Genomic DNA, 26,862 nt, shown 5'->3' with positions numbered 1-26,862 from the left:
GAAAGTAATGTTCTTAGACATAAACTTTATTACAAAAATTGCAAATTTCATTTTTGTTAAATTTATACCTACACATGATATATACTCTAATAATAACTAGGCGTTTCATGTTTTTAGTATTAAGTGGAACTTAAAATTTTTAAGTTTCTAATTGTTCACTGTTAATGTATAGTAATATTCTTTCTTAAATATACATTATATTGACCTTGTATTTTGCAACCTTGCAAAACTCACTTACTCTGGAAGGTTTTTTGTAGATTGTTTGGGATTTCCTGCATAGACAATCATGGCCTCTGTAAATAGAGACGTTGTTATTTCCTCCTTTTCAATCCTATGCTTTTAATTATTTTTCTTGCCTTGTGATGCTGAAAAGGTATTGTGAGAACAGACATCCTTGCCTGCTCCTGATCTTAGGGGGACAGCATTCAGTTTTTCACCTTTGAAGATGATATCAACAAAAGGTTTTTTTGTAGGTGCCCTTTATCAGGCTGATGAAATTCTCTGTGTTCCTAGTTTGCTGAGGTTTTTTTGTTAGTTTCTTTAAATCATGAATGGATATTGAGTTTTATCAAATGCTTTTTCAACATCTATTCAGATGATTACATGGTTTTCCTTTTAGTCTGTTGATACAGTGAATTAGATTGTTTGCCTTTTGGATATTGAGCTAACCTTGCATTTCCAGAATAAACACCACTAGCTCATGTACATTATCCTTTTTATATATTGTTGGATTTGATCTGCCAACATTCTGTTAAGAATTTTTGTGCCCTTGTTTATGAGAGATATTTGTATGTCATTTTCTTTTATTATAATGTCTTTTTCTGATTTTAGTATCAGGTTAAGTCTTGTTTTTTAGAAGGGGTTGAGAAGTGTTTTTTCCTCTTCAGTTTTTCTGAAGAGTTCATATAAATTGGTATTATTTCCTTAAATGTTTTGTAGAATGCACCAATGAAGCTATGTTTCTTTGTGGGAAGGTTTTTTTGTTTGTTTGTTTGTTTGTGTTTTTTTTTAAATATATTTTTATTGATTTTTTACAGAGAGGAAGGGAGAGGGATAGAGAGTTAGAAACATCGATGAGAGAGAGACATCAATCAGCTGCCTCCTGCACACCCCCACTGGGGATGTGCCCGCAACCAAGGTACATGCCCTTGACCAGAATCGAACCTGGGACCCTTGAGTCCACAGGCTGACGCTCTATCCACTGAGCCAAACCGGTCAGGGCTGTTTGTTTGTTTTTTAATCATCACCCGAGGATATTTTTTTCCCATTGATTTCAGAGAGAGTGGAAGGTTTGACTCCTGCAACCCAGGTATGTGCCCTTGACCGGAAATCAAACCTGTGACCTTCTGGTGCAGGGGATGGTGCGCCAACCCACTGAGCCATGCTGGCTGGTCTGTGAGCCAGCTGCTTCCTACATACCCACTCCCAGAGATTGAGCCCAAAACCCGGGCATGTGCCCTGACCGGGAATCAACTGGTGACCTTTTGGTGCACCGATGACACTCAACCAACTGAGCCACACCAGCCAGGGCTCAATTTCTTTAATAGATATAGGACTGTTCAGGTTATCATTCCTTCTTGAGTGAGCTTTAATAGTTTGTCATTCAAGAAATTGTCCCTTTAATCTTAGTTATCAAAATTATTTACATAAAATAATTCCTACTATTTCCTTATTATCCTCTTAGTATCTGAGATCTGTAGAGGTGTTGCCTTTCATATTCCAGATATTGGTAATTTTTGTCTTTGTCCTGATCAGTTTGTCTAGATGTTTACAATTTTAATGACTTTTCTCAAAGAACCAGCATTTGGTTTCACTGTTTGGGGTGGTTCCCTTCTTTCTGTTTCCTATTTCATTTATTTCTCTATCATTTTTTTCCTTCTACTTACTTTGGGTTGGATTTGGTCTTGTCTAGTTTTTTTAAGGTAGGAGCTGAAGGCATTGATTTGAAACTATTTTCACTGTTGAAAATAGATTTAATTTGTATGGATTTATTGAGTATCTCCATAAATGGTATGTGATTTGGGGGAGATGCTTTGGAAAATATGAATTATCAAAAGAGTCCCTAGTCTTCAGAAGGCTATTTGCATTTTTAAAATTAAAATTGTTTCCTTTAAATATCAATATTTAGTCCAGCCAGTTTGGCTCGGTATTTGAGTGTCAACCTATGAACCAGGAGGTCATGGTTCAATTCCTGGTCAGGGCACATGCCTGGGTTGAGGGCTCGATCCCCAATGTGGGGAGTGTAGGAGGCAGCCGATCAATGATTCTCTCTCATCACTGATGTTTCTCTCTCTCTCTCTCTCCCCCTCTTCCTTTCTGAAATCAATAAAAAATATTTTTTTAAAAATACCAATAAAAGGCTGTGTCTGGTCACATTTATAGGTTTTTCAAGATCAGTGTATAAACTGCCATAGTGCTGCTGAAGTTGGTCCTTGAAGGATGTAGAAGACTGAAACAGAATAGAGGAGTAGGGATGGGACAGTCCTAGTTGTAGAGAAACTTGGAGGTTATGAAGCCCCTCCCCTTACTGTACTGCTAGTGACACTGAAGCCCAAAGTCAGACAGATGAGTAACGAGAATAAACAAGTCTCACTTAGAAGACAGTTGTTTTGTTTGTTTTTTGTGTTTTGTTTTGTTTTGGTTTTGGCTGATGGGTAGAAGCATGGGAAATGAAGTATTGTGCAGATTTGAAGGATAGATCGGGTTGTCTAGGTCTCAAATTTCAGACAATGATAATAGCATGTACAGATGTGGGAAGAAAACCATTCTGAATGGATTAAGGATGGAATGCAATTTAATTTTGGTTAATTTTTGTGTTTCAGTTTCTTTACATCTGTAAACCAGTTCACAAAAGCCATAAAAAACACTTGGTGTAGAAATTGCTCAGAACAGAAGAATTTCAGGGTCTGATGGTTCATATTTATAGTAAACTAGAGGCCCGGTGCACGAATTTATGCATGGGTGGGGTCTGGCCAGCCCACCCTGATCGGAGATTGGCGGGGAGAGGCCGTGGGCAGTTGGCCTGCCCCATCCCCTGGTTGAACTCCCAGTCGAGGGAACAGTTTGATATTAGCCTTTTAGGATAGCCTTTATAGGATAAGCAAACCTAGTTTTATAGGTAAAGAAGTTGAAATCAGCAGGGAATCAGTGCCTCATCTATAGCTACATTAGTCCGTTTGCAGCAGAGCTGGAGCGAGAACAAAAGATTCCAGATCCTGCTATTTTGCCAGTGCTGTTTTGCCAGTGCCCACCATGGAACCCAGCACTGAATTTCTCTCAGCAGACCTTACCGTTAATTCTGGGAATGAAGAAATAAGGCAGTTTCTGACCTCAGGCCACACATTCTACTGGACAGGCAGTTGGCAGTATTATTTGTCTAACTCAAAAATATGGCTCAAAGAAGAAAATGGGGAGGAGTCTGAGGGAATGTCTGGGTGGTTCCCAGAGAAGATACAGCGGAGCTGAGCAGGAAAGGATACATGGAGATGGCCAGATAGTTGTGGATCTGGGCGGCGCATGTTGAAGAAAGGATATGGCATGGCCTCTGGGAAAGTGAGCAGACAGAGGAGGTGGACATCAACTGTGTACTATGAATGCTGCCTATGGCAACCAGAAGGAAGGGAAAACTGGTAGGAGCTACAGGCATACCTTGTTTTATTGCACTTTGCTGCGCTTCACAGATGTTGCAGGGCTTTTACACATTGAAGGTAAGACCTTACACCAACAGAAAAGATTACAACTTGCTTAATTACAACACTCGCTTTATTGTGGTGGTCTGGAATCTCTGAGGAGGTATGTCTGTATTAGGAGTTAAGCTTTCCGGGCCAGGCAGTAATATAATTCAGTTTATACATAGAATAGATGAATGGATTTGCTTATTTTACCAATAGATGAAAAGAGTATGGCATAGTGAATGAACTGTGTATTTCTCCTTCATGACACTTGTTTATGCCTGAAGTGCTGTGAGATCCTCATTGGGCACCTGATGAGGGAAAGCAAGCCCACATAAGGTAGTGACAGAAAAGCTACCTAGGCAGGCCCTGTGACGTTTCAAAGCAATGGTGAGCTTGGTTAGTAGTGCTGAGAACACAGGCACTAGAGGCAGACCTAGCTGATCCTCACCCCAGCACTCTTGCCCTTCAGTCATGTGTGACTTGGGAGGATTACCTGACCTCCTCGGGGAACATTTCACATCTGTAAAATAGAGACAGTGATGCTCATTCATAAGTGATCGGAAATCATACCTCCTATACCAGTGGTTTTGTCCATGGGCCAGATGTGGATTTGAATTTCACCTTTTCATTTGAAAATTGAGTTGAATATTTGAATCATTGATCACTTTGAAATCATGTTAGGTTTTTTTCATTGCTCTGGCTTTCCTTATTTTTGGTATATATAACATTTGACTTGAGACAGTGGCTGAACGTCACATAGAGATATATCCTCCTTCTTTTCTACCCCGTGTTTGATGCTAGTTCTTTTCTCCTTTAAGGTCACATTAATAATGGTTGTGTGTATTCTTGAAGCCATTCTGAAAGGCATTGGTTTTCCAAACTTGGCCTTGCCTCAGAATCTGACAGTGGTCAGCAAACTCATTAGTCAACAGAGCCAAATATCAACAGTACAACGATTGAAATTTCTTTTGAGAGCCAAATTTTTTAAACTTAAACTATATAGGTAGGTACATTGTTATTAACTTAATTAGGGTACTCCTAAGCTGACCTTTGCTAAAAACTCAAGGGGTCAAAGAGCCGCATGTGGCTCTCGAGCCGAAGTTTGCTGACCACTGATTAGGGAATTAACTTGGGATTGTTCAATCCCTACAGCACCTGAAAATAATTTAGCAAAGGCGGGACTCCAAGAAGTTCGTTGTTATAAAACTTCCCAACTGAATTTGATAAGCAGAAGCGGCTGAGAATTAGGTTGATAGGCATATAAAGTTTGCCAAGCCTGGGCTGGTATTCCCAGAGAATCTGTCGAAAGAGTAAGTGAACTTGACTGGATTTGGGACTATCTAATAGGTTGGGGAAGCTTGACCTGAGAGGTGTACAGTTACTGTTTTAGAGGCTGTTACTGTAACTTTATTATATCAGATACTTTAAAAATCAGGCAAATGGTCACTTTCTCTTTTTCTGTTTATTTTGTCTTATAGATCGTGAGGACCAGTCAATTCTTTGCACGTAAGTAAATGTTGAATGTTCAGATTCATTTTTTATTCTGTTGGAAAGTAAAGCAATTAATTTTTTTTATGGAGGGGGTAAAGTAGAGTGGTAATTTTTAAGAGTTTGTTGTAAACCTTGTAGTTATTTTTAAAACTAAGATTATATAAGTTGCTTAAATTTGCTATTACTGTTTGGTTGTCAGACTGGGTTTTCCACACATTTCATAATGTTAATCTGTGAAACTTACATCTTTAGCTGTATTTCCAAATGTTGACCTACTAAACATTTCAGTAATTTAGCCATGCTCCCCAATAGGCATTATTGGTTATTATGTGCCTTGTGTTCTGTGCTAAGTATTAGAGAGTCAAGGTTCAATAAAACAGTATCCACAGAAGGGAATGAGTAGATTTGCACATTCAAGAGGCCACTTTGGCCGTCGTGTGGCGTGTGGAAATGGGTTGGAGGAAGAGCAGTGTGGAGGCTGGCTGTTCAGTTATCCAGGCAAGAGATGGTGGTGACTCCAGGTAGAGGGGTGGCCACGAGCCTGGAGAAAAGTGGACGAATTTCAGTGGCGTTCAGTTCAGGAGACAGACTCGCCAGGGCGTGGTTATTTATATGCCCAAGAAAGAGGAGCTGAGAGCAGAGGTGGGGTTACGATGATTTCTGGATGTTTCCTGACCTGGGAAGATGAGAGAAAGAACAGATTTAGAGAGGAAGATAATGAGTTTGGTTGAGGACACATTGACTTTGAGGTGCGTATGCCTCATCTAAGTGGAGCTGCCCACTGGGCCATTGGATATGTGGGTGCAGCTCAGTGGGGGGAGAGAAAGCGAGAGCGAGCGAGAGAGAGAGAGAGAGAGCTGATGAGCCAGCAGGCTGGATGGTAATGGAAGCCGTGCCGTGAGTGAGGTGCCCCAGAAGAATGTGTAGAGAGTGGGCCGGGCATGCAATCCTGGGGAAAAGCAACAGGTGAGGGTCAGGCAGAGGACGAGGAGCTGCAGAGACAGCTAAACGGTCAGCTGTTGCTGAGATGCTTCCAGACCACCGCAGTCAGTCGCATAAGAATCTGTTTCCTGGTGGAGGGTCTTGCCTTCAGTTTGTAAAAAAACTCAGCACCAGTGAAGCGCAATAAACAAGGTCTGCATGTAGCGAGGGAACGTTTGTTGCTATTGCCGGTGTTTTTAATGTGGGAGAGATGAAATGCCGATGAGAGGGAGGTGGGGGCAGGAAGGAGGGGACTGAGGGAGCAAGGAGGACGGTGAGACCAGAGCGGGGCTGGGTGTCTGGGCTGGGCTGGGTGGGGACCAGGACCCCTCTACATGCCAGGGAGGCTGTCAGGTGCTGAGGTAGGTAAGTAGGGATGGGGAGGCTGGGAATTGAAAAAGTTGTCAAACAGTTTTTCTCTTCCATGAAGTGAATAGCATTTGTCATCTAGTAGGCAGAGTGGATTTGAAGAGAGAAGAGAGGTAGAAATAACTGACAGCAGTCTGCTCTGTTGTATAAACTTCTTTCCAGCATTGCTTAGCCTCTGGGTTATATAAATTAGCTTTTCCTAACCAACAAACCACCCAGGAATTTAATGGCTTAAAACCGTTTTCCCAGGGATTGGGTTGGGCTCAGCTGGGCAGGTCTGCTGATCCTAGCCGGGCTGAGCGGTCCCAGGTGGGGCTCACTCCTGTGTCTGCAGTCACCTGCTGGGTGCTGTGGTTTCTCCTCCATGTGTCCCCTAGGTCTGCAGCTGGCTAGCCCTGGTTTAACCTGGTGGCAGGGTTCCAGGAGCAGCGTGAGAGCCCGTGTGAAACCAAAGTCCAGGTTTCTGCTTGTGTCACATGTACCACTGTCCCATTCCCAAGCAAGACACAGGGCCAGGGCCAGGGTCCGTGTGGAGACATGGCCAAAGGGAGTGGACACAGCAAGGTGGGAGACAGTTGGGGCCATTGCTTAGCCACCATGAGTGTGTGGAATGAAACCAGATCCCATCCACCAAAGGTGGGACAATCCCAGTTTTTGCAAGTGGGTGTAAATGGGCGACAGTGGAGCATAGGAATTGGGGATATTGGCAAGAGAAACGATCTCAATGGACCATGGGAAGTGGGCAAAGAGGAGGGAGTTGAGAGGGAGGAAGTAGATGCATCCATGGTCTAGAGGTCTTGATGAAGTGGAACAGATAATCTTGGGGATGTTGGAGTGTCAGGCAGAAAGAGTAGGCAGTGTGGCCACACAAGGTGAGATGGTAGCACCTGTGGCAGCAGGAGTGGGTAACTGAAGAGAGTAGAAGGAGGTCATTGGAGTTGAGGGTGTCACGTTGCCAGGTCCAGGATGTCATTCACATGAGGAGTGGGACTTGGCAACTGCCCACCCCCTGCCCCAGGCCTTCACCACTCTGTAGTCTGTGTCCATGGGTTATGCATATATGCAGATGTCTTTTAAAAAGTATCTGTTACATTGCAGTTCTGACACTGACTTCCCACATGGTGCCTGCACTATAGACACCAGCCACAAGCTCAGGGGCTCCCAAGCCCTGGGGACTTCTGACAAAGTAACACAAATTTGGGGGTTGCCACTACCCTTCAGAGGCTCCCAGAGACACAGCCTCCATGTCTTCTGGACACTTCCTGCCCAGCACACCCTTGCCTGTCACCAACCAGGAAGCTCACCTAAGTGTCCAAGTCCAGAGTTTTTATTGGGATTCATATGTCGGTGTGATGAATTGAATCACTGGCCACAGGGTTGAATTCACTCTCCAGCCCCCTCCCCTCCCAGGATATCTGGCTGATATCATGTGGTCCAGCAGCCCAAACCTCTAATCACCCTTTTGGTCTTTCAGCTTGGCCAGTTCCCATCCTGGAGTGATCTAGGTGCCCACTATGAGTCACCTCGTCAGCATAAACTGTCAGGGCCCACGTGAATAGCAAAGACATTCCAAGGACTTAGAAGCTCCCTCCCAGGAACCAGGGACAAAGACCAGCCAAATTCTTTGTTATACAGCATGAGTTAAAAAAGCTGCAGCCAGCATCTAGTCACCGAAACTCTCCAGGAACCGAGCATAGGGAGCTGCATATTTCTGTGCGGGTGAGCAAGGGAGGAACAGAGCTGTGTTGCCCATCTGCAGGGCTGCAGTCGGTAACCCTGCAGACAGAGCAGGGAGTCAGGTGCAGGGCATCCACTCTCTTTGATTGGGGGGGAAGCGGGGGTGGGAGCTTGGATGACCTTTGCTGATGACTTTGGAATGTCTGGCAGCAGGAAACACTTGGGGAGAGAATGACTGCTGTTTGACTAACAAGAGGTCAGTGGATACTAATTTACTTTCAGCACCAGAGTGACCATTACAGGCACCAGCACTTGTAATTAGATGGTTATTTCCATTTTAGACTGATGTCTGTCATCAATTAATAGGCTTGGGTATGAGGGTAAGTCTCTCTAGCAGCTGGCTACCTCTTGAGCACAAAGTAGCAATCATCAAGTGCCATGTCTGTTTTGTTTTTCTTTCCCTCCCTCTCTTTTCCTTTTTTCTTTCAACTTTTCTGAACATCTTATTTATATTTTTACATAAAGCTGCAGTTAAGACCCATATATCGACCACCTACATTCTACCATTAATATTGTTCTGTACTTGCTTTATTATATATATATATTAACATGTTCATTCTTTTATCCATCCACTAATCTATTTTTATTTGAATTGGGAGGAAAACTAACTTTTCCAACTTGGGTCCAGAGTTTGGAGGGTCTGAAAATTAACTGATAACAGACAAAGTTTCTTTACATATGCATGTGATGAGTAAATTGCTGAATAGCCAGAAATAAAAGGCTTATAAACGGTACTAAACTTAAGCAAAAAGGGGAGAGTAGGAAGATTAGGGCTTTCTGGGGAAAGTATGGAGGGGCCTATTCAGCTTTGTGATGTTAATAGACAGCTGAATTTACACTGCTTGGTGCTAAGGGTCAGTCTTTTCCCATCAGGCAACTGCCTGGGGTGGGGTCAGTGGTGGCTGTATTTTCAGGAGGCTCTGCTTAAGGTTAGGGAATGTTTCTTTCTGTGGTTGCTGATTGTTCAGATGTTTTCAGTTTAAGTTTTTTTTACCACTTTGGTGAACTATTAATCCCTTAATTTGATGCATGTCAGTACATTTCCCCTTGAATAATGTCAGCATATATAACAGTTACTAAAGTCCAGAATTTGCATCTTTAACTTTTGAGACAATTTACATGTAATAAAATGCATACATCTGCCGAAACCGGTTTGGCTCAGTGGATAGAGCGTCGGCCTGCGGACTGAAAGGTCCCGGGTTCGATTCCGGTCAAGGGCATATACCTTGGTTGCGGGCACATCCTCAGTGGGAGGTGTGCAGGAGGCAGCTGATCGATGTTTCTCTCTCATCGATGTTTCTAGCTCTCTATCCCTCTCCCTTCCTCTCTGTGAAATATCAATAAAATATATTTTTTAAAAAAATGCATACATCTTAAGTGTACATGTGCTGAGTTATTTAAGTAACCAAAATCCCTATCAAAATAGAAAACATTACTATCACCATCACCCCAGTACTTCCAGCAAATCCCGCCTCTCACTTTTTTTAGCATCGCCACATTTTCTTAATTTTTAGATACCTCTAGTTATGATAGTTAATAACAGCTTTTCATATTTCTATTATAAGCTACATTGTGAATTGAGAAACAGGAAAATGTGAAGCAAAGTATCCTATGTTTAAGAAAATATTATATGTTCCTTGGTGCCTTTGAGAACCTACCACATGAAGAACTCCAAGAATGGGTCTTCTTAAATTTAGTACACAGCCAACCTAATGAACTTTCTGTATAAGAATAATTGTTCAGTCACGTTTATTTAATAGTTATTTTATACTAAGTATCTATGTTTGCATTGTATCATAAAGAAAAAATACAATTGGAAGCAACATTTCCTTCCGTTTAAGTTTTGTTTTTTTAGTCATTTACTCTGTAGTTTACTTTTTCTCCCCAAAATGATGAGCATGTAATTTACCCTCTGGCCTCATCTGCCTACAACTCCCCAACCAGCCTTTATTTTTGCAGACTCAGGGAGGCAGTGTGAGCTCCCACCTAAGGAAGTCTTAGTCTAGTCTAGTATCCTGACACGTCTTTGGTGAAGACACTCAGGATTTCCTTTATCCTCAGAGAGCAGTCTTTCCCACACGCCCTCCATCTAATTGGAAGTGAAATCCTGTTAAGAGGATAAACCTCGTGCTGACTTGCCTTCTCATTAGAATTAAAATTCACACTTAGACTTTGTTGTCTAAGCCCCCCTTTTAAAGAATTTGGTTTACATTTATGAATAACTTCTGGTTAACTCAAGTTTTTTTTTCCTATAAAATGTATTTAAATATAATGCAACAATTGTAAAACAATGGTTACTTCAGCGTTCTATCAGGATGTGACAATAGATTTCTTTTGTTAAGGAATTTTATCTATTATATACAAATATTACACTAAATGGTGATGACCAACCCAACTTGGATTTAGAACAGTTGATTCTTGCTATGAGAAACATGCCTTAAAAATGTTAAGATAATTGATTCAATAGAATTGATTAAATAGCTAAGGCAACCTAGAAATAGGCCCTATAAATGTAGGTCAACTGATCTTTGACAAAGAATCAAAGGCAACGGAGCAAAGGTAGTCACTTTAACAAATGAGGCAGTAACAACAAAAAATGAATCTAGACCCAGATCTTACACCCTTCACAAAAATAAGCTCAAAATGGATCATAGACCTACATGTAAAAGATAGAACTATAAAACGCCTAGAAGGTAACGTAGGACAAAACCTAGATGCCTTTTTACATACAACACCAAAGACACGATCCGGGAAAGAAATAATTGATAAGCTGGACTTCATTAAAATTAAAAACTGCTCTGCCAAAGACATAGGCAAGACAATGAGAAGGTAAGCCACAGATTGGGAGAAAATATGTGCAAAAGATAACATCTCATAAAAGACTGTTATCCAAGTGTCCAAAGAACTCTTAAAATTCAACAGTCAGACTCCTCACCAAAGAAGATATACAGATGGCAAAAGAGCATATGAGGAGATGTTTCACATCCTGTATCATCATCACTACACACCTACCAGAACGGATGAAATCTGAAACATTGGCAACAAGTGCTGGTGAGGCTGGAGCAACAGGAACTCAATTGTGTTATAAACCTAAAACTGCTATTTAAAAAATTTAAGTCTTAAAAAAAAAGCCAAGGCAACAGTGTGGTGTAGTTGAAATGTTATGTTGTCAGATAGGAATCTGGAATTCTTTCTTGTCCCAACTCTACCGTGAACTAGCTCTGTGACCTAGGCCAGACAGCCACCTTTTTTAGACCTCAATTTGCTTTTCTAGGACTCTGTTAGCTGTCCTCAAGTTTCAACTGTAGGAATTTTTAGGTTATTGTAGCTGTGTCTTACTTGGGGGGAGCGAGGGAGGGGGGGAGAGTATGCAAAACAACTTGGAATTCTTTTTTTTTTTTTAATTGTTTGAAGTATTACAAATAGTAATACATATGTCTCCTTTTTTTTTTTCCCCCATTGGCCTTCCCCCGGCCTCCCCTTCCCCCCAGTACATGCCTTTACATGCCCCCCCCCCCAGTGTTTTTTATCCATTGGTTATGCTTATATGCATGCGTACAAGTCCTTCGGTTGATCTCTTACAGCCGCCCCCCCAACCTCCTCTGCCTTCCCGCTGTAGTTTGACAGTCTGTTCAATGCTTCTTTGCCTCTGTATCTATTTTTTTCCCCAAAAAATCTTGCCTCTGCAGACTAGAAGTAAACATATAATAACAAAAAATCTTTGAGTCCCAATTTCAATGTCCAACAGTTCTGAGTCCCCGTTTCAATGTCAAACAGTTCCTTATGTGTACATGTCAGCAATGATATCTGGATGGTGGGCACATGGTGGCAATGCAGGTCCGACCCTCTCTGGTTTGGTCCTAGGCAACCTGCTGCGTCGCACAGCTGCTGACTGCTGGCGTGGCAAGGCGTCGTCAGCGTCTTCCATCTCTGGACTGTTTCTCCTCTTGTCTTCGTGGTTGGAGCAGACCTGTCAATTCCTACAACTTGGAATTCTAAGTTTAAAATGTTCTAGGCAAATCTGCCAAGGAACTGACTTTGTAAATATCTCCATTAATCTTTGCAACTCCCCTGTTAAATTTACATGTGTGGTGGAAAACTTGAACACAAGCCTCTTTTTTTAAAAAAGTCTTTATTGTTGAAAGTATTACATATGTTCCCTTTCTTCCCCCCATTGACCTCTTCTAGCCCACCCCTGCCCCCTGCCCCAGCCAAGCCTACCTTGACCATAAAATGTCTGCTCTTCCTAGTAGACTACTTTCTAACAGTTTTGAAACTATAAGAAATTGACTAATCTTTTATATATATACTAGTACTAGAGGCCCGATGCACGAAATTCGTGCAAGAGTAGGCCTTCCTTCCCCTGGCTGCCTCTGGCACCCAGGACCCAGGTTTCCCTCCAGCCGCCAGGCACCCCAGACCCAGCCTTCCCTTGCAGCCCCGGCTTTGTCCAGAAGATCATCCGGAAGGACGTCCAGTCTAATTAGCATATTACACTTTTATTATTACAGATTGAATAATATATATGTTGTTTTTCAAATTGAGATCATCTAAAGCAAGAACTTCAGGCAAAGGGTGTTTTTGAAGCTATAGACTGAATTGAATGTTATAAATAGCCAGCGAGAATAAAAACAGAACTAGTGAAGATCTGAGAAAGGGGTTTCTCATTGGGGAAACACCCCTAGTCTAGAGGGAATCCAAGGAAGATCCTAGAACTGATCATTTATTAATGATCTCCTTTACTGCTTCTTGGTTTTTAAGCTTTTGTTTTGAATTGCACATCCTTTTGAGGAGCCAGAGAAAGCCATAGACCTTTCTAGAAAACACAAATACCTTCAGATTAGAAATTCCTGATCTTTTATGTCCGGAAGCACTGCAGCAGACACAGGGCAACCCACCCAGCAGGCTCCTTGTTTTGTTCTGTTAACCTTGCCCTTGAAGCAGGAGACCAGCATAGAAACAAGCAGTCACTACAGCACAGAACTCCTGGGTCAGCAGACCGTGTGTTGTTGGTGGAAATGAGGTCAGATTCCCTTTGTCCTCCTTCTCTTTGAGATTTCATCCTGTTGTTCTCCTCTCAGAATTCTTCTCATTTTCTTCAAGAAAAGTCTGCTGAGCTATCTGTTTGGTTCCCTTTCCCTGTGACTTTTGTTCAAGCGGCTTTATTTTCTTTGCTTCCATATGGGACAGATGTGCCATTGCCCTTTTTAAAAAATCTTTTCCAAGAATTGTATTCCTTTGATCCTCCATCTCTTTCATAGTCAAATCAAAGGCTTTTATAAAATTTCTGTTAATATATTTATCATCATCATTATTGATCATCATAATAGCTATTACTACAACTACAGCCATTTATTGAGAGACTTGGCCAGGTGCAGTGCTAGGCTCCTACATGCATTCTCTCAGTCCTAGAAAATAACTATCTCTTTATAAAGCAGATAAACTGTGGGTCAAAGAGCTCAGTAACTTGCCCGAAGCCCCATAGCCAGGAAGTGGTAGGTGGGATTTGAATCCAGGTGGGTCACTTTGACACCAGAGCCACACTCTTACACTATCGATTCAGGGAGTAATTTAGAGTTTAGTCATTCAAATGACCTCTTGTATGATAGATGAACAGTTTCAGGGCCAGTAACAGTAATGATTATTGAATGCTAATTATGTGCGTTAGATAGACGGTACTTTTTCTTCACAACCACCTTACACAGCAGAGGCTGTTGTCTGTCCCCTGTTAAGATGGAGGATGTAAGGCTCATCATCTCCCCCTCTTGGTAACTCAGCAGGCAAGTGTTGAATACATCCAACTTTGAAACATTTTTTACAGCAAAGTTACCTTAAACTGAAGTGTGTGAAATGTAGCAGAGTTCATAAACGGTTGCGTTTATGCTAATAAACAGCCCAGGAGGTGTGATGGGAGGGAGAGAGTGCTTTAAGGACAAACTGAAGCATGTCCAGGTGAGAGGGGTTCGCTGAGAAACCAGAGGCAAACGGAGCTGAAAAGCCCCAGTCATAACTCTGTACCAAACAAGTCATCATTGGTCAAATGAGAGGCTCATTGCTCAGCATAATAAACATTATGTTTGAAACCGACAGCCAACGTCATGATTAACCTTGAAACACTAAGTATGTTGAATAAAGTTAAGAACAAAACAGAGAACACCTCTACCATAGCTACTAAGAAATTATACTTGAGTAAAACCCACATTCTTTTCCCTGACTCCTGGGTGCATACATCCACCCTGTTCCTACATCATCAGTGTCTCCTGCTGTTCTCTGCCTTGCTGGTTAGTTACATCAAATCCTACACACGGGCTGCTGGTTCCTAGAATATACCAAGCTTTTTCCTGCTTTGAGGCTTTTAAAAACCAAAAACGTTTTTATTGCTTTCAGAGAGGAAGGGAGAGGGAGAGAGATAGAAACATCATTGATGAGACAGAATCATCAATTGGCTGCCTCCTGCAGACCCCCTACTGAGAATCAAGCCCGCAACCCTGGCATGTGCCCTGACCGGGAATCAAACTGTAACCTCCTGGTTCATAGGTTGATCCTCAACCACTGAGCCACACCATCCCGGCAGGGCTTTTATGTTTGTCTTTCCATCTGCCTGAACACTCTGCCCCAGCTCTTCACTTGCTAGTTCCGGCTCATCTTTCAGGAAGCTCTTCCCGGATCCTCAGCCTTTGTAGCATTCCTCACATCCTGTAATCATCTTACTTTTCTTGCTTATTTTCTGTCTCTTCTCCTAAACTTGAGCTCCATAAGGACATGCATTTTTTTCACAGCTACATCTCTAGCACTGAGAAGGATGCCCTACACATAGAAGTAGACTTGTAAATATTTGTGGAATGAATGAATGAAAATTATTACCTTCCTATGTACCAGTGGTAGCCAGGTAGAAAATAGAATGGTGATGAAAGGACATTAATGACAGGAACAAAAAATATTTTTAAAGAGCCTAGGAGTAAACTTAACAAAACATGCATAGGACCTGTATTCAATGGCACTTACTATGCTAGGCACTATGATTTTAAAGATGAATAAGACAAATGGTCCTTGCTTGTTATGAACTTAGAAAAATACAGTTACCTGAGAGACAGAGATGAAAACATCATTTCTCCTAAAAATAGCATATATATTAATATTATTATTTAATTCAAAATTCCACCTGTTTATTTGTGGGAGCAGGAGATAGGGAGGCATAGCAGAACAAATTATTTGAAATTTATCTGACAGAACAAACCCCAGAGACGACTTGATTTGTGTGTTTTTTTACGAAGAAAAATTATGTGTACTTTGATTAGTCATATTTCAAAATGACTGCAATATGGTACCGGCTTTGGAATAAGCCATATGTGTAAGAAGTGAGTATAAGATAAAGATAATATTTCATATCACTGGAGAATTAATGTCTTTGTGAACCATTGATATTGGGATATAGGTTGAGTCATTGGGGGGGAATTAGTTTAAATCTTTACCTCCAACCATAAATTATTTTTTCAGGTTGATTAAAGATTTAGTTATAAAAACTGAAACCATCAGACTTCTGGAAGAAAATACAGATGGATTTAATATAGTTAATTAAAAATGAGAATACAGCAAAGCTGGTGTTGCTCAGTGGTTGAGCATCAACCCATGAACCAGGAGGTCACAGTTTGATTCCCGGTCAGGGCACATGCCCAGGTTGCAGGCTCCATCCCCAGTGTGGGTTGTACAGGAGGCAGCTGATCAGTGATTCTCTCTTATCATTGATGTTTCTCTTTCTGTTTTACTGCTTCTCTCTCTCTCTCTTCCTTCCTCTCTGAAATCAAGAAAAATATGGATTTTATTTTTCAATGAGTATATAGATGGACGTAATTTGGTGCAGAAAAAGCCTGTACTGTGACTACAGGCAGAAAGAAACCTTACAAGAAAGTTAATAAATTTGAGTACCTAAGATTTAAAACTCCTACATGGCAAAACAAAGAAGGGGATGAATTTTAATATAACAACAGATGGTGATTAATATATTCTCATAAAGTAATAAGTAAGTTATATCTAGAATTATCGAATCTTGGAGCTAGAAAGGATCTAATCCTATTCCTATACTTTACAGATGGTGATGCTGATGCCCAGAAAAGATAATAGCCTTACTCAAAGCCATACACTAGTTGGTCACCCCCTCTGTGGTTGAGATTGTGGGTATCTGGGTACAGAGAGTTAAGAAGATAATGCAACCAGTAAACCTCCTGAAAAATTTAAGTTGTGGATAGTTCATAGTACAGCCAAGAATGGGTCAAGGTTTGTTGAAAAAAATAGATTTTTCATGCCTTAGATACAACAGGATTCTTAGTTGGCAATGTGTCAAATAACATTTTTGAGTTTGGTTTTTTAAAAATAATCTAATTACTAGTATATATATTAAATTTTACATTTTTGTTTAAATTGAGATTTTGATTGTCAAGGTAGGTTTGCTTTGATTATGTCCTAGGGAGCCTTAAATATTAGAGCAGAGAGACCCCAGTTCACGTGTCACTGCATGCTAGCAACTTTTACCTGACTTTCAAGCTTAGCACTGAGTAGAAATAAGCAGAATGCGCCAGCCTTGTTTGAATATATAAATCATATAAAGTGTGATGGCATTTGTCCCACCTCCTTCATAACAAAAATCATATTATTTATTCAGTTTCTCTACAAATTGTGTATCGACACTACACAAGGCTATGTAGATTCAAAAGAAGCAACACAAATAAACACATACAAGTAAACAAATGCACGGAGCCATGGCCCTTGCCACATGCATCCAGTGTGGGAGGCAGCAATCTCTGAAGGTGTGAGCTGAGAGGTGCACGGTGCTGTGTGCTGTGTACTGGTACCGGGGGAGAACCATCATTCACCTGTGATGAGGGATGAGCTCAGAAAGCTTTGGCTGGTTTAGGAGACGAATGTCAGTAATCAGTGGGCACCCCTAATTCCCCTCAGTTCCTTCAGATTAAATTACCTTCATTTCATTGTTTTAGGAATTCCATCTCTTGTGCTGGGTATGTTTCTGGTTCTAAGGAATTTCTTCACAAGCATTCTCATAAATTTCACTTCCATGCCAGAACCCTTGTGCCAAGAACAAAAAGTGCTGTGAGCATTTTCCTGTGGCCCCTTACCAAAAAAGATTTGGGTTAATTTAATACCATTTAAAAACAATAATTTGCTAACTACTGCTGATAGGCTTTTTCCTCTACTTATCTTCTTTTTTCTAATTCTTGTTTCCGCTCAGTTTAACTTGTTGAGTATAATTTTGGAATGTGTGCTGTGCTTCCTTCAAGGCGGCCTATGTTACTGTCTCTTCCAGGGGCGAGTCGGGTGCTGGGAAGACGGAGAACACCAAGAAGGTCATCCAGTACCTTGCTCACGTCGCTTCCTCACACAAAGGCCGAAAGGACCATAATATTCCTGTAAGTTCCTGCTCTGTGGCTGTTGTTTTAAATCTTAAATTTATTCTTCCATAATTTCAGAACCACTGAGGAAGCGGGTCTACCCAGTGTGCTGCTCTCTGACAGCTCCCTTGTCCCCCCCACCCGACCCAACAACTCTCCTTCACTTAAAAGGGAGCCGGTGATCAGGAAATGGCTGTTAACTAGTCATTCTAATGGGAAACTGGAATCATGGCTGTGGCTTTGAAGCCTCATTTCTTGCAAAGATTTGGTGAGAACAGTTAAAAATCGATGAGCAGTGCCTATGAAAACTTATTTTCCACCAAAAGAAGAGCCTCAAATATTTTAGGCAGTTCTTTCTGAACCTTGCAGAGCAGCCGGTTGCTACTGCCCACAGCAGCTTGAGGGGAGGCTAGAAATTTAGGAAGAATTGGAGATAGAAAAGGGGTAAGGATGTAAATGTCCTCTATCCTTAATTTGTAGATAGCAAAACTGTTAGTTAATGTGGCCTGAAAGAATGCCAGCCACCCCAGCCCTCCCAGCTCTAACTGCAGGGACTGGGCGCTTGGAGGTGGCTTACTGCGAAGGGAGAACCACTCTTGCTAACATTTGCATTTGTCTCTTTGTAATGAGCAGCAGGAATCGCCTAAACCCGTGAAACACCAGGCAAGTGCTTTTCTTTATGCTTCTTAGTCTTGAGTGTTCACACTAATTTTTGTCTTTAGATTGAGTCTCTACTAGAAACAAATACCGTTAGTTCTGAGTGAAATCTATTAATGAAGAACATTTTGATTTTGAAAATTTGTTGCTTAGAGGCTTGTTCTTTTCATCAGAAGCAGCATGCCGTTTTGCTTTAAATTTGTTTTCTAGATGAATTTTAGTAATTACGCTTTTATCATGACATTGAATCCCTCATTTATGAAGCCTAGAACCTCAGGGTTTCATATGCCAAGTACTAGGTGGAATTATATTAATGCTTCTTAAACACATGGAGGCCTGGCCTTTTGCCATATATTACATTTTGAATCTGGGGCTGCAACTTTAAAGGTGGTACCTTTGAGGTTAACAAATTTCAAATCTGTTAAAATTTTATGGCCATATGTGTTTTAACCTAAATGTCTACTTATATTTTATAAAATTAGAATTTTTTATCTGTGGCATGTCTTGGAGGAGTGTTGATCTTCCCAGCTATCAGATGCCACCTTTTTAGCTCCACAGAGCAGAGCAGTGAACACACTGCAAACTGGAGCACTTGCTGCCCCAGGGATGAGGGGAGGGCAGAGCTGAGCCAGTGCCTCAGGCAGAATGGGACATCCATCCTCGGTCGTAACCCTTCCTAGCATGGAAATGGTCTTGATTTGTCTGTCTCCCACAAACATAATGCTACAAAGCTAATATAAAGCAAGAAAGGGTATCGAGTTATGGAAATCAACTATTACTATAAAGAAACTGTCAAGTTTCTATTCTAAACAGAATAGAATAGAAATAAAGGAATAGTCACAGGTACTAAGATTTTCATATGTCTTCCTTAAAATTGTAAGAAATTCTCACATCTCAAAGCTGTACTATACCTCTGAAGGCCTATGGTGCCCTTCAGCTCTTTTAGCTGCAGACCAGACCATTCAGACAAACTGGAGGGTTAATGAAATAATCATCATCCTATAGGATACTTAAAGAAGGAACCACTAGACCAGAAACCAGCTTTTGTCCTTTTAATAAGTACTTAGATCCCTACTTAAATGAAGTACAGATTTAGGTTTGCCAGCCCTCTATGGGAAACATAAATCATTGTTTACATTTTGTTTCGATGTCATTTTAAACTATCGAGTGGATCCCTGTTGTATGTGAGTAGCATGCCTCCCCCTAGATTTTACTTTAAGTCAATCAATCCCTGGGTAGCAAGTTCTCCCAAAGAAGGCAACCGCTTCTCTAGGCCGCGCTTTGCTGTCGTTGATTTGCATGTCTTCCTGCATGGATTTCCTGTGCACAGCATCATCAAGGCTGCTTTTCCCAAGTTTATTTCATAGTAGTCTAGTCAAGGAGTAGCTACGATTATGTTTTTAGAAACATGAGAACACTGGTTCTCTATTAATTTTTCTTCCCCAGCCCACTTAAGGAATATGAGCTACTCATGAGTAGTAGGGAATGGGTACAGCCTGGAGAGGGTCCTAGCAAGTAATTACTTCTCTGTACACACTCCCTTCCCCCTCCTGGGGTGCCCCTATTTGTGATTTCCATGCCCCATTTTGAGGGTGACTGCCATAAAGTAACAATTATAATGTTGAAAGTCTGTACTTCACAAGTCAGTGTTTCTTTTGGCTTGATATCACTGGTTTGTTAATTTACATTGATGAACTTCATAGGCAAAACTTACTCAGGTTCCCAGGAACCATTTGTATAAATTTCTAGCATTTTATCATTAGTACAATTTCTAGGCTCCTGATTTTGTGAGTCTATTATTATTTGTCTATTTGCTTATTAAAAATCAGCTTCATTTATTGAGGTTTAATTCATGTACCATAACATTCACTCATTTAAAGTATACTGTCCAGTTTTTTAAAGGATATGTAATTGTCACTGCAGTTAATTTTAGAACATTTTCATCACTCCAAAATGAAGCTCCGTACCTATTCGGAGTCACCTTCCATTTCCTCCCAGCCACTGGAAAGCACTAAAATACTTTGTCTCAAAGAATTTGCCTGTTCTGGATATTTTATATGAATGGAATCATATAATACGTGGTTCTCTGTAACTGTTCTTTCACACAATGTTTTCAAGGTTCATTCATGCTGTAGCATGTATAAATATTCAAGTCCTTTTTCTGGCTGAATAAAATTCCATTATATTAAATATGTCATATTTCGTTAATCCATTCATCAGTTGATGGACATTTGGGTTGTTTCCATTTGGGGGCCATTGTGAATAATGCTGCACTGAGCATTTGCATACAAGTTTTGTGTGGACATAGATTTTCAGTTCTCTTGGGTGTATGCCTAGGAGTGGAATTGGTGAGTTGTGGTAACTTTCTGTTTAACATTTTGAAGAATTGCCAAACTATTTTTCAAAGCGACTGTACCATTTTTTGTACATTTTCACCAGCAGTTTAGAAGGGTGCCAGTTTCTCTATCCTCACCAGCACTCTCATTGTCTTTATTGTAGCTATTGTGGCAGTGCGAAGTGTTCAGTACTTTTTATATGTGCCTTTGAAACTTACAGAAACATGAACAAATACATGACATCAATTTTTAAAATTTAGCTCACAGAATTTAAGTAAACGTTAAATAAACATTTACCTATAAACTTTTGATATAGTTTTTATAATAAAATTACATCTTATTTGGCTTTGCCCCCCAGCCAACTGAAAGTAGTTTCCACACCCTCTTCCCTCGTCATCCGTCACTGTCACAGGCCTCAGAGCCTGCATGGTGTTCAGTGCCACACCAGAGGCCGAGCTCAGCACAGTTTCAGAGAAGGTTTAAAAACAACCAGTTTCAGCTGAAACCGGTTTGGCTCAGTGGATAGAGCCTCGGCCTGCGGACTGAAAGGTCCCAGGTTCGATTCCGGTCAAGGGCACGTACCTTGGTTGCGGGCACATCCCCAGTAGGGGGTGTGCAGGAGGCAGCTGTTCGATGTTTCTCTCTCATCAATGTTTCTAGCTCTCTATCCCTCTCCTCTCTCTTCCTCTCTGTAAAAAATTAATAAAATATATTTTAAAAAAAAAAACAACCAGTTTCTAAAACTTGACCATTCCCTAAGAGTGATCCATCAAGCCCGCTCACCTGTCCCAAAGCCAGGCAGCAGCTCGGGCTACCATTACATTTACTGGTCTAAACGGCCTTGAACTAAGACACAAGGTAATAGCCAGCAAGTACAGAAATTAGACCTGCCAGTGTGATTAGAGTCTATTTCTCAACGTTGTGACTAGTTGCTGCCACCTCGTTTCACCCCTCCTCCTGTGGTCTGTGTGACACCACGCCTTTGCCCTCTCAGCCTGCAGGTGCAGGATGGCTCAGCCTGAGTCCCCTTGATGGCCGAACTGAAATTTTGAAAGGGGTATATAGTTTTTACCAATTTAAACTCATCCTCTATCATATAGCAAGTGTATATTATACACTATGTAAATAAACAGGGTTTTCATCACCATTGGTCAATCTTTAAACCAAACAATTCTAAACACTTAGAATTTAAAAAATAATTTCAATAGCTAATGTAGCTGTTTTCCACATTCCCAAACAACACTTCTCCTTATATTGAATAGAAATAAGGGACACTGCCCATCCAGTCTAGCAGAAGAGGGTAACACTTAGTCACTTCCCTATGGTTTACAAGTGGCTTTGTCATTTGGTTGAGAGATCTTGGCACTGTTTAAATATGAAATTGCTCAACACAGAAATGATCAAATTTAGTGGTAATTTCTTAATGTAAGACCATTTTTGTATGTTTTGTGTCAAGTTTTTTGTGATTCATTCATGAGTTTTTGAGGTCTTTGCCTGGTCTCACTGAAGCCACAAATCCATCAGGACAGAAGTAATACCACAGCGCTATCACTGTAGTGGCCCCAATAGGGACATAGAAGTGCCAAGGTCTACAGCTACTTCCGTGACTACAGGGACCCTTACCCAACTCTTGTCACCACCTTTAGCTCACCACCATCCCTTCCCCAAATGCTACTAGAATGTTCTAGGATCTCTGATTATACATTTACTCAGCAAATAATCCTGGTGCATCATAATGACTCATTACTGATTGAGCTAGGTGCAGGGAATAGTCAATTACTATAAGCCAGCAATTTTCAGCGGTGTGCCTATGGCTAACTAACATCCTACAGAAGCCCTCATATGCTGGCTCTGCGATAGTTGTTTGGGCTCTTGAATCCTTTTACCTCACTTAGAATGTATAATCAGAATGTAGAAACTGTTAGAAAAAACCGACTTTTCATAAGTGGGGCATTACCTTTTACAACACCAAACATCTGTTAGATGAAGGAATTAGAATAGGTTCCTCAAAATTACACACTATTCTGCCAAATAAAACCATAATGAAAATACTTTAAGAAGTAATCCACCTTTAAATGTTTTCCTAACTTGGGAGGCAATACAAGTGTTGCATATTCCATTTTAATATTCCCTAGGCATGGCTACAAGAATTCTTTGGATCAAGCTTATTGATTCTTTTCCTTCTTGTGTGTGTGATTCTCTCCTGCTGGCTTGTAGCAGCATTTTTCAACCTTTTTCATCTCATGGCACATATAAACTAATTATTAAAGCAGTACACCAAAAAAGTGACCTCAGGAGAAGGGCACTCTGTTACATCACAGGATGATACTAACAATATTTTAAAATATATTTTAATTGATTTCAGAGAGGAGGGGAAAGGGAGATAGAAACATCAATGATGAGAGAGAATCTTTGATCAACTGCCTCCTGTACGCCCCCTACTGGGGACCAAGCTCACACTTGGGCATGTGCTGTGACCAGGAGTAGAATGGTGACCTTCTGGTTCATAGGTTGACGCTCAACCACTGAGCCACACTGGCCAGGCAGATACTAACATTTTTAATGATGACTCTCAGTCATTAAATTTGGCTCAGGATACCATGTTTAAGAAATTTTGTTAGCGTATAATATTTCGAAAGATTTACATCAGAAATAAGCTGGTGTTTTGAAGTTAATAAACTAGACGATTCACTGTACAAAAAGCATGTCATCTAAAGCCAAGAACGTGTTTCAGTACTTGGTAGCATAAAATTCATGCAGCTTGGGGTTCTGACAAGGACTGGTTCCTGACTGGTCTCAATGGGTCACAATGGTAAACTGTAATTAGCACCTGTAAAAGTCTGAACAATCCAGATAAATGCTGCAGAGTAAGACATATAAGGAGCATATCTCTTCACTGTGTTGTGTGCCTCAGAAAAACGTCCTCACCCTTTCAGCTGAGTACAGGAGTCCATTTGGCATATATTTGTTCTGGTTTTGGATTTGATTATAGTGTAATTAGTCACATAGCAACTGACCATTAATTAACAAATTTTATGTGAGGTTCCTTATATTCCTTTTTTCCTTAGAGAATCACATTTGCTAGTGGTTGTTTGTTGTTATTTTTTATTGATTTTTAGAGAGGAAGGAAGAGAGAGAGAGAGAGAAACATCAATGTGAGAGAGATACATCAATCGTTTGTCTCCCATACAAACCTGCAACCTAGGTATGTGCCCTAACCAGGAATCGAACCTGTGACCTTCTGGTGCATGGGATGATGCTCCAACTAACTGAGCAACACAGGTCAGGGTTGCTAGTGCTTTTTAGTCCTTTCTTTCATTAGGTCTAGAGTACTTGTGGATATTTTAAAATATAGGGGTGAGATTTGTGTTTGGAAAAAGCAGAGTTACTAAAATCATCCTATCTAATAAAGAGGGAATATGCTAATTAACCATCACTCCATCGCAAAGATGGATGCACCCACAGCTGAGGCCAAGTTCCCATAAGGAGCCTTAAGCAATCAACAGGGACCTGAGGCTATGCCCTCCCCTGCCCCCGTGGGGCTTGACAGGGGACCTCAGGCCGCCTTTCACACCCGGCAGGGCTTGACAGGGGACCTCAAGGTGCGCTTCCCATCCTGGTGCTGGGCTAGGGGACCTCAGGTTGCTCCCCCCCGCCCCAGCACCAGGCCGGGGGACCTCAGGCCACGCCCCCCACCTGGTGGGGCTTGACAGGGGACCTCTAAGTGTGCTTCCCGTCGTGGTGCTGGGCTAGGGGACCTCAGGCTGGTCCCCCAGCGCCAGGCCGGGGGACCTCAGGCCGCATCCCCCACCTGGCGGGGCTTGACAGGGGACCTCAGGCCATGCCCCCCACCCAGCGGGGCTTGACAGGGGACCTCAAGGTGCGATTCCTGTCCTGGTGCTGGGCTAGGGAACCTCAGGCTGCTCCCTGGCCCCAGTGCCAGGCTGGGGGACCTCAGGCCACATCCCCGGCCCCAGGACCTGAGGCTGCGCCCCCCTGCCTGGCGGGGCTTGACGGGGGACCTCAGGCCATGTCCCCCACCCAGCGGGGCTTGACAGGGGATCTCAGGCCATGTCCCACACCTGGTGGGGCTTGACGGGGGACCTCAAGGCATGCCTCCCCACCCCGTTCTGGGCTGGGGAACCTCAGGCCACGCCCCCCGTCCTGGCGCCAGGCCAGGGGACCTGAGGCTACGCTCGCTGCCCAGCAGGGCTTGACAAGGGTGGGACTAGCCAGGTCTGGATCTATCCCAACGAGGGGGTGGGGGGGCAGCCGGGTCTGGGTCTCACGCAATTTTGAGGCGCATGTGGGTGGGCGGGGACTTGACTCTTGGTCCTGTGGTGTGCCCCAGACTCTGACAGGAGGAAGGTTTTCATATACATTTTACTAATTTTTTTTCATGTCTGACACTTCCATTATAGAGAAAGGGCAAATAGCAATATTAAATTATTTCCTCTAATTAATCCCCCTTTAATGTGCATGAATTTCGTGCACCGGGCCACTAGTACAATATAATTCTGAAATTACATTCCAGGAACAAGCATTACTTTCTAGAGCTTTTATGGTCAGAAATTACATCATGCTTTCTCATACAGCTTTCTATTGTGTTTCCTGATAAAACACATATACTCACAACTTTTTGTAAAATCTGTTTTATAACCTAATTTGCATATATGAGTAAAACATATCCAAAAACCCCACATACATTATATCAAATACTCTATACTTAGTCTTTTACATTTGAGCAAGAAGTCAGTAGTATCACCATCTCTGATCGTGGAGATGGATGAGGACATTGCCTGGTCTACGTTATTAAAATATTATGTGAAACCCTTGGGAAAATGGCATGCTTTATACCAGTAAGTATTAATATGTTCTTAATTGATGCTAAATTTTTATTTTATGAAAATCAGTTACTTTGTTTTATTTTCAGAATTCTCTGCCTAATTTACGTGCCCTGTCCTTAAATTTGTCATCTCTGATCATTGTGACATTTTCTTCTTCATAGATGCTAACTCTTTTCCTTCAGCAGAGCTTCTAGTGACCTAGAATAAGAAGCCAACAAAGGTTGCTGGATGACTAACTAAATGAAAGGACTGAGGGAAAGAGGCAGTTTTTTGTTTTATTTTTATTTTTTCCCCTGAGGACTGGAATAAAGACACTAGAATAACACACATCTGCTTTTATTTGTGTGTATGTGTGTATATATGTGTGTATGTGTAATGTCTTTTAGGGGGAACTTGAACGGCAACTTTTGCAAGCCAATCCAATTCTGGAATCCTTTGGAAATGCGAAGACTGTGAAAAATGATAACTCATCTCGTTTTGTAAGTTGAAACTTAATTCCTCAGATTTCTAGTTAAGTGTCTATTATGATTTATTTAAATACAGCACTGTATATTTTTGGAAGAGGCTAATCAATATAGTATAATAGGAATATAATCCAGGTAACCTGTAATTTAAATTTTTCTAGTAGGCACATTTTAAAAAGCAATTGAAAATTGTGAAATTAATTGTATTCGTATACTCTACATAAATAGATAATTATATATTACTAGAGGCCCGATGCATGAAGATTCGTGCAAGAATGGGCCTTCCTTACCCTGGCTGCCGGCACCGCGTTGGCTCCGGCCGGAGCCGCCTTTCCGCCTTCCCACGCTGCCCATAGGCCCAGAGCGGCTGGGGCAGTGTGGAACGCCTGCGTCCCACCCTGCCCCCAGCCGCTTGGCACCTGCGTATGCAAATTAAGCCTCCATCTTTGTTGGGTTAACTTGCATACTCACTCCTGATTAGCTGTTGGGTGTCTCGAAGGTACGGTCAATTTGCATCTTACTCTTTTATTAGTGTAGATTGTATAGATATATAATTCTGTAACGTCTCTGAACTTATTTTTTTCAACCTTGATTGGGGATGATATGTAATACCTGTTAGGGGGTTGGCATGGGGACTTAAAGATGCGTGTTTGCTATTTAACACAGCACTGGGCATAATAAATGCTCAACACATAAGGTTGGTATTCGATGTAATAAGTTATCCTTCTCATGTCTTGCTGTTCCCATGTCATGGACTTCAGAATAAGTTGTCATTACTATTATTTCTCTTTAAAAATTCTTCTGTTCAACTCTCTTTAATTAATTAAAAGCTTTACTTTCTCCCTCAGTTGGATCAACTATAACAGTTCGCCTGAGGATATTATCCTATGTGATAGCCAAAT

General features: G+C 41.5%; 1 protein-coding gene across 4 annotated transcripts in view; it reads left to right on the top strand.

Annotated features, from left to right (window-relative positions):
• Positions 1–26,862, top strand: part of MYH10 (myosin heavy chain 10) — a 141,407-nt gene that overhangs the window by 32,119 nt on the left and 82,426 nt on the right. For 2 of the 4 annotated variants that reach the window (XM_080678791.1, XM_080678789.1), the window contains exons 4-7: positions 5,153–5,180; positions 17,572–17,674; positions 18,290–18,319; positions 25,883–25,975. In XM_080678791.1, the coding sequence (XP_080534917.1) occupies positions 5,153–5,180; positions 17,572–17,674; positions 18,290–18,319; positions 25,883–25,975 (254 nt within the window). The remainder of the gene's footprint in view (positions 1–5,152; positions 5,181–17,571; positions 17,675–18,289; positions 18,320–25,882; positions 25,976–26,862) is intronic. The other 2 variants (XM_080678792.1, XM_080678790.1) reach the window with 1 other exon arrangement.

Source organism: Plecotus auritus, assembly GCF_963455305.1.
Source record: "Plecotus auritus genome assembly, chromosome: 7".
In the NCBI taxonomy this organism is placed as follows: domain Eukaryota; kingdom Metazoa; phylum Chordata; class Mammalia; order Chiroptera; family Vespertilionidae; genus Plecotus; species Plecotus auritus.
Note: the sequence above shows the minus strand (reverse complement) of the source record. Positions and strands in the feature narration are given on the sequence as shown.